This window comes from Chrysochloris asiatica, unplaced genomic scaffold (assembly GCF_000296735.1).
Source record: "Chrysochloris asiatica unplaced genomic scaffold, ChrAsi1.0 scaffold00040, whole genome shotgun sequence".
Classification (NCBI taxonomy): Eukaryota; Metazoa; Chordata; class Mammalia; order Afrosoricida; family Chrysochloridae; genus Chrysochloris; species Chrysochloris asiatica.
In genome coordinates, this window is record NW_006408558.1 from 17613286 (window position 1) to 17622119 (window position 8834).

At 45.7% G+C, this 8834-nt stretch overlaps 1 protein-coding gene across 3 annotated transcripts in view; it reads left to right on the forward strand.

The window, feature by feature from the left end:
- The window catches only part of TMEM134 (transmembrane protein 134), a 12413-nt gene extending 12275 nt beyond the window's left edge, over positions 1-138 (forward strand). For all 3 annotated transcript variants that reach the window (XM_006860847.1, XM_006860849.1, XM_006860848.1), the window contains one exon: positions 43-138. In XM_006860847.1, the coding sequence (XP_006860909.1) occupies positions 43-125 (83 nt within the window). In that variant the 3' untranslated portion in view covers positions 126-138. The remainder of the gene's footprint in view (positions 1-42) is intronic.
- Positions 139-8834: the final 8696 nt, after the last annotated feature.

Consider the following 8834-nt stretch of genomic DNA (forward strand, 5'->3'; position numbering starts at 1 on the left):
CGGAGGGGCGGGGCCTTGGCGCTGACGGGCCCCGCCCCACAGTCTACCACGTGATCTTCATCTACTGCGCCGTTAAGGGCCACCGCGGGTTCCAGTTCTTCTACCTGCCCTACTTCGAGAAGTGAGCAGCGAGCGGACGGCCGGGCCCGGGAGTCACCCTGGAGTGGTTCACGCGGCCTTCCCGCAACCACTAGGGCGCCTTCGGACCCACATCTCGTGGGGAAAGACCCTCGAAACCCAGCCCCCTCGGAAGCTTGGTCAGGAATTCAGGGCGTGCGGGCTCCGGTCTTCCACTGGACTGGGAAGATGCCCTGCGCCTGCTCTGTGCCTTAACTTATTCCCAGACCTTGGGGTTACGGGGTTGGTATTATTTTGTGCTAATAAAATGGTAGTTGATACTAGAAGAGACCGTAGTTCTTTCCTTCCCCGGCTTCCTCCCAAAAAAGGTCCTCTCTCCCTCAGGGCACTTGCCTCAGGACTGCCAACCTCCCCCTTTATACAAAAGAGCCCTGATGCCCCAAGACTTGCCCAAGGTCACACACCTCATGTTGGAGACAGAGCTGGACCAAATACACAGCCCCTGTCTGTCTAGAAAAGCGGCCTGGTAGCCTACCTTAGTGGCCCTGACCAGACATGGGCCTGGAGAATAGAGGCTGGTATCCTGGTGCCGGCACCGAATGGGGGCCATGGCCAAGGCAGGGAAGGCTGGGAGACGCAGGAGTCAAGGCCCAGTGTCAGAGAATCCCCGTGAGCAAAGAATGCTAGAACCATAGAATCCTGGAAAAATCAGGGCATCTCAGGATCTGCGAAACCAAGAAAGTGCAAGAATCGCGAAATCTGAGATCACAACCACTCTTATCAAGCTCTTCTAAGGCATCAGAGTTTCCCAAACACTGAAAACTGTAATCCGCACTACCTCGGCCCATTTTACAGATGAGGAAGAAAACAGGCCATAAGAAACTGACAATGCCAAGGACAGCCATGGGTTACATGCAGCATTAGAAACAAAACCCAGGAATCCAGCTTTCTGTGACACTAGGTGGGAGGAGGAGAGGAGCTCTGGTAGCATGTTGTTGTTGTCAGGTGCCATCGAGTCGGAACCGACTCATAGCGACTCCATGCACAGCAGAACGAAACAATGTTCGATCCTGGGCCAACCTCACCACCGCTGCCACCCCCGAGTCCATCAATGATGCCACCTGGCCGATCCATCTCGTTGGAGGTCTTCCTCTTTTTCTCTGACCCTCCACCCTACCCAGCATGACATCCTTCTCCAACGATTGTTTCCTCCGGACTACATGTCCAAAGTAGGAGAGACGAAGCTTAGCCATCCTGGCCTCCAAGGAGCACTCTGGCTGCACTTCTTCCAAAACAGATCTATTGGTTCTTTTGGCAGTCCATGGCACCCTCAGTATTCTCCTCCAACACCACAACTCAAAGGCATCAATTCTTCTACGATCCTCTTTATTCACTGTCCAGCTTTCGCATCCATATGAGGCTATTGAAAACACAATGGCCTGGGTCAGGCGCACCCTAGTCCTCAAGCTGACATCTCTGCTCTTCAATACTTTAAAAAGTTCCTGTGCAGCAGATTTGCCCAGTGCAATACGTCGTCTGATCTCTTGACTGCTACTTCCGCGAGTGTTGATAGTTGATCCAAGAAGAATGAAGTCCTTGACAACTTCAATCCTTTCTCCATTGATAAGAATGTTGTTTATTGGTCCAGTGGTGAGGATTTTTGTTTTCTTGACATTGAGATGCAATCCATATCGAAGGCTGTGCTCTTTAATCTTCATAAGTAAATATTTCAAGTCCTCTTCACTTTCAGCGATCAAGGTTGTATCATCTGCAGGTAGCATAGTGGTTACAAAACGGGCTGCTAACCTCAGGGTCAGCAGTTCGAAACTACCCGCTGTTCCATGGGAGAAAGATGAGGCTTTCTGCTCCCGTAAAGATTTATAGCCTTAGAAACCCTGTACACAGGGTCACTATGAGTCGGAACGGACTCCACGGCACATAACAACAGGTAGAAAGAGGAGAGGAGCTAGCTGCACAAAGACTGATCCAATCCTGCTCATACTTACATATATGTACCATTACAACAGGCTACCACCCATCAGTCAGTTTGTCATACCTTAGTAGTATGTATGTTGCTATGATGCTGGAAACTACTGTGCTAGTGTTTCAAATACTGCCAGGGTCACCCATAGGGAACAGTCTCGGAAGAAAGGCCTGGTAATCTACTTCCAAAAACTAGGTGATTGGAAGCACGTAGATCCCATGGAATATTGTCCAGTACAGTCCTGGAAGATGAGTCCCCTAGATTGGGGGGCTGCAATAAGAAACTCAAGGTAAGGAGTCTAGGGCGTCTCTTGGAAAGAGTTACCTGGAAAGCAAAGATTTTGTCTCAAGGACAGGGGTCTCTTTGCTCCTCTACTGTATCCACAATGCCTGGGACGTAAGCAGAAGTCGCTCAGTAAATGTTTGTTGAGTTGATTCTCAGTGATGGATAATTTCTAAGACCTGTATACCCATTGCCCCCCCTCGGGGGGCCCAGAAGACCCCTGAGCAGCTATGATGGGCCCAGTTGCATATGACTCGACCCCCAACATCTGCTACTTGACTTCTACAAATCCCTGAAATCGCCTCTTGCAGGATGAAAGCATTAATCCCAAGACCTAGCCCATTTTGGGGTGTGGCGCTGCAAGACAATGCACTGAACCACAAGGTCGGGTCAGTGGTTCAAACTCAGCAGCTGCTCCTCAAAACTCCTATACAGGGTCACTAGGAGTCTGATGACTCGATGGCACTTCACAACAGCCACTAGTCTATTTTATAGTCTGTTGACTGTAAACAGACCACCTATAAAATCTCTGTGTTTTACTTCCTAATTAGCATGGCCCCTCCTAAACAGGTCATTTTCTGGACATTCCTGTCTATCCCTATGAATAAACAATGATGCTTTTTCCTCACTCAAAACTTTTTAAAACACAACAAAACCTTTGTCTGAGCATCGAGTTACGCCCTCGTCTTCTTCACTTGCAAGCCTCTTACCCTGCCTAACTTGACTGTCCCTCATCAGGAGAAAGCAAGAGCCCTCTCTTGAAGGACAGAGGTGTTGTTAGCATTCCCAGTAACAGACTCAAACAGACCAAGGATCCGGAAGAGGGCACAGAACCAGGCAGGGCTTCCTTCTCTTGTGCATGGGGTCACCATGTGTTGGAACTGACTCAATGTCACCTAACATAAACAATCAGAAAGGACCTTGGCCTGGTTTCCTCTGTGGCCAAAGCAGCCAGGTCAGTGCCTCCGCATTCTGTGCTTCTGTGTTGAATGAATGGGCTCTCAGACCCCGGCTCTTACACCAGCTTTCCAGGGCACACAATGGGGCCTCGCCAGCCAAGGCACTTGGCTGCACAGTTGGATGCAGAAGCCCCTAAACCCATAGCTCTCAAATCCCCTGTGGTAAAGGACCACTGTAATAACTTCTTACCCATGATGACCAATAGTTTTGTAAAATAAAAGGAAAATGAAAACACAAAGGCATACAGACTACACACCCAGTTTTATTTGTTTGTTTTTAAATCTCATAAAATTTTCCATCATAAAGTCAGAATAAACAGGAAAAAGAAAAGAATGACAAAAACCATACTTTGAAAGTGAACAAATAGGCAGTTAATACGGAGTCACTCTGACACTTTTTGTCATCCCACAATCTTAACTAAACAAAGTTGTTCCAAACATGCTGATTCTAAGACTGGTCTATATTGTTGTTGTTGTTAAGTACCATAGAGTCAATTCCAACCCATATCGACCCTAGTATAGGGTTTCCAAGGAGCAGCTAGTAAGCTTGAACTACCAACCTTGCAGTTCAAACAGCTTTGCAGTCTGGTGCATTAACCCACAGCGCCACACCTAAGTGCTGTCCAATCGATTCTGACCCATAGCACCCGATCCAGTATAGGGCTTCCAGGGAGTGACTGGTGAGTTTGAACCACCAACCTTGCAGTCGAGTGTTTATTCTACACCAAGACTCCAGGACTATGAAGTCAGTTCTGACTCATAGCAACCCTGTATAGGGTTTCTGAGGAGCAGCAGATGGGTTTGAACTGTCAACCTTGTGGTTCTCAATCCAGTGCTGATCATACAGTGCCACATCAGAAGTAGTAAGCACTAATATAATTGTTGTTAAGTGCCATCAAGCCAGTTCCTACTAATAGCGACCCTCAGCAAACTAGAGCCCACAGGCCAAATATGGCTCATAACTAAAAATGGTTTTTACATTTTTAAGTGATGGGGAGGGGAAGAAAAAGTTAAAGTTCAATAGTATTTTGTGACCCATAGCAATTATACGCAATTCAAATTTTAGTGTCAATAAATCATGTATTATTGCAACACAGCCACACACATTTGCTTACGCGTTGGCTGTTGGCTGCTTTGCATTACATACAAGCTCTAACTGCAGACTTGAGTATTTGCATCAGACCTCAAAGCCCATTTTCTGTCTGATCTTCCTGCCTTTCTACTTGCTTGCTTTGGATGCATTTGAACTCTCCCATTGTCACCAAGGAGCTCTGGTAGCGTAGTGGTTACAAATCAGGCTGCTAGCCTCAAGGTCGGCAGTTCAAAACTACCAGCTGTTCTGTGGGAGAAAGATGAGGCTTTCTGCTCCCGTAAAGATTTGCAGCCTTGGAAACCCTGTGCAGGTTCACGATGAGTTGGAACCGACTCCATGGCATACAACAACAACATTGTCAATAGGTTTTGACTGTGTCTCTTATATATCCTGCACTCAGCTGTGAGGAAGCGTCTGCTATCTGCACTTTGGTATCTACTCTCCCCTTCCTCCATAAGAAGAAATCTCGGGTTTTAGCTGGACATTGTTGTTGTTGTTATGTGCCGTGGAGTCGATTCCAACTCATAGCGACCCTGTACATATGGCCTCCCAAAAGGAGCTCTGGTAGCGTAGTGGTTAGGAATCGGGCTGTGAAACACAAGGTCAGCAGTTCGAAACTGCCAGCTCCTCTGCGGGAGAAAGATGAGGCTTTCTGCTCCCGTAAAGATTTACAGCCTCAGAAGCCCTGTTCGGGGTCGCTATGGGTCAGAACTGACTCAACGGCACTTAACACAACAACATGGCCTCCCAAAATGAAGACAGCATTTCCCAGCATCCTTTTCAGTGAGGTGTACCAATTGATAAGCTGTGTCTAATGGAGGACGAATGGTTCATACTCTTTGTACCTTTTCTTCTTTGTTCCTACCACCATCCCACCAGCTAGAAAACAAATTTGACCACACCCTCCCTGGGAATGGCAGAGCAGCAAACTAGAGGAGCCTGGGTCCTCAAAGTTTAGTGTATATAGCTGGACTCCAGCCCCAAACTTTCCCTTTAGGAGAAATAGACTTACATCCAGTTCAGAATATTGTTACTTTGGGTCTTTTACTCAAAGGAACAGAAACCCCTGTAACATGTTGTTGTTGTTAGGTGCCATCGAGTTGGTACTGACTCATAGCGACCTTAGGCACAGCAGAACGAAACACTGCCCGATCCTAGGCCAACCTCACTGCTGTTGCCACCCTTGAGTCCATCAATGCTGCCACTTGGCTAATCCACCTCATTGGGGGTCTTCTTCTTTTTCAACCACTCACACTAACATTTTAAAACTTCTTTCCTCATTTGCCGCTAAGGTGCTCAGTTTTTCCGAGGAAGCTAAGGTGCCTTTGGGGTGAGGCTCTCACTTTCTCCGGCTACTTGCACTGCACCTGGCACTACCGCACCTCGGCCCCCATCTCTGAGCTCACCTCCATCTACTCGGCCCTCATACTGCACGACAATGAGGTGACCTTCACACCACGGAGGACAAGATCAATGCCCTCATTAAGGTAGACAGTGCCAATGTTGAAACTTTCTGGCCTGGCTTGTTAGGAACGTCAATATCTGGAGCTTTATCTACAATGTAGGGGCTAGAGGACGTCACCAGCAGCTGCCACTGCCACGCCCCAACTGGAAGAAAGTGAAAGTAACAAAAGAGGAATCTGAAGAGTCCCATGACAACATGTGCTTTGGTCTTTTTGATTAAACCCCTTTTGCAACATGTCTTTTTTTTTTTTAAGTTTTTATTGTGAATTGAGTGTAAGTTTACAGAGCAGATCATCAGTTTTACATTCAACAAATCATATACTTTGTTTCATTACAATGATTATAATCCCTTCCATGTACCGTCAGTTAACAGTATTTCTCGTTATTCATTTTAGCTCTTTTTTTGTTTGTTTGTTTAAACACTCACTTATTTCTAATAATTTACACCACCAAGGGCACATCTGCAAGTCTGCCTCCTGGCTGCCAGCTCTCAGTCCCTCTCTTCCTATGAATCTGGAGTCCTCAGCTGTTCCCTCTCTCCATGTCCCCATCTCTGCCTCCATCTCTGGTGTCACTGCTTCTCTGGATAAGGTCCCACACTCTGCTTCTGCTCGTCTCCCTTGATGATACTAGGGTCCTCTGGACTGTAAGATTTACTCTTCCGTTTTTGTTACAAAACTTCTACCTTTACAATTGTGACAGTTGCAATTAGACATGATAACAATTACTCACTATTGAATCATAAGAATCTTAACCCCATCTCTTTTCACCAAACCCATCTAGACAAGATGAAAACTATTCAGTGGGGACTCTATCTTCCCCCCCACACACACAAACTAAACGCTCTTGAAACCTTGTAAGCCAGTCATTTCATGCCTTTATCACCCCCTCATTTTAGGTAGCCAATGTCTAAGTTACCCATCCCTAGCTACCCTGTATGCAGAGGAAATAGCATTGATACTTGATGTGAAGACTCCTTCCCTCTCTGTTGGTATCATGAGTATAGGTCAAGTTCATCAAATTGTAGCAATTTACCCTCATTTCCTTTATCAAAAGAAAAATTTTTTTAAAATCTTTCTCTAGTCGAGTTCTGATTATCAAGCCATGGAGGCTAGGTCAAATGGGTACTGTCTGCAAGTTTGGGTGATCTTGTGCGTCTCCCCTCACTTCATCTCAGCTCTAGCCCTCTGTGGCTATGTCCTTGTCCATGGGCTCAGGTGTTCCCAGGTCTCACCACACTTTGGACCAACCAGCCCTTCCTCTTCTCTCTCTCATTGCCAGGTCAACAGGAGTCTATGGAACGTGGTTAAACTCAGCCCATTTCTTCATTGCTGCCTTTCTCTTTCTTCCATTCACCAGTAGACCAGTGTGGTCGCCAGCAAGCTTGCATTCCTGATCATGTGTTCCCTTTGAGTTTCAGTCTTAGAGGGGGGTTTGTCCTGAAGGGACTTGATTTCTTGCCTTGATGGCTTCCAGGTGAAAACTTGCTTATTCTTGTAGTAGCCAGTCATACTGCCATTTTTGTTGCGGGTTTTTCCAGATGATCTTTCTTTGAAGATGTATCTTCTGTCACTCTAGCTGTTCCAGGTTGGTCTGCTTGTCCTTGCTAGTGGAATTGTCCCACCTCAGAAGGTTCTGGATGGGGCTCAGGATTCCACCTAAGGTACTATATACTGCAAAGGCTCCGTAAGAAGCCTATTTCACTGGGCAAGTTCTAGAACCCCTTTTAAGTATTCCAATCAGTTATAGGCTGAAGACGGGCTTACAAGCTTTCTGTAATCATGTTTCCTAACATTCCTTTGTGTCCCACTCAAGTGTCTATTTTGCAATAGTAGGCAAGGGAAACTAATATTCATAAGACAGTGAAGCAACTTAGTATTATTTCTCCTCTTCAAACTATGCCTAGATCCCTGTATCACAGAGTCCTGTTGTTTCAAGGTTAGGCATGCATCACTATTTACCTCTGTCTCACTTAGCCCATGCAAGGCTGTCCCAGAGTACCTCTATCTACTGCGTTCTTCCACCCCTCCCCCTTCTTGTGTATTGCCCTCCCCAACGCCAGAACTATGATGTGTCTGCCCCCTACGCTGTGCTCTACCATTATCTCCTTCCACCTCCCCCAAACCCCACCCCCACTGGTAATAAAAGTTCAACTGTTTAAGAAGAAAGAAAGAAATTTGAGATTCTGATTTTTAACCAACAAACTTAATCTGCTTTTATTTCCGCCCCCCCGGCTTTTTATTGTGAATTGGGTGAAGGATTACAGACCAGATCATCAATTTCACATTCAGCAAATCCTATACTTTACTTAATTACATGGTTGCAACCCCCTCCATGTACCACCAGTAAACAGTATTTACCTCTATTCACTTTAACTCTTGAATTCTTCCCTGTGTCTCTGGCTACCTTCCCCTTTCCTCTGCTAACCTCCCTCTTGTTGTATATTACCTATTCTGTCACCCATGGTAACATGTGCCTACCCTCTAGTCTGTGAATAATATTCATCCCCCTCCCCCATAACCATCATAGATTATTTCTTTTATCAAGGAAATCTTTTTTTTTTTTTTTAAACTTTTTACAACATTGGTCTCATACAATATTTGACTTTCTGTGGTTGGCTAATTTCATTCAGCATACTGTCCTCTAGGATCAACTGTGCTGTGAGGTGCTTCACAGATTCATCATCATTCTTCAACATTTTATAATATTCCATTGTGTGTATGCACCAAAGTTTGTTTAGCTGTTCTTCTGTTGATAGGCATTCAGGCTGTCTCCAACTTTATGATTTGTCTCTTGTCGACAGCATATTGAAGGATCTTGTTTTCTTATCCATTCTGCTCTCTGTGCTTTGACTGGTATCTTTAATCCACTTACATTCAGTGTAATTAATGATCAGTCCTCACCACTGGACCAATAAACAACATTCTTATCAAAGGAGAAAAGATTGAAGTTGTCAAGGACTTCATTCTTCTTG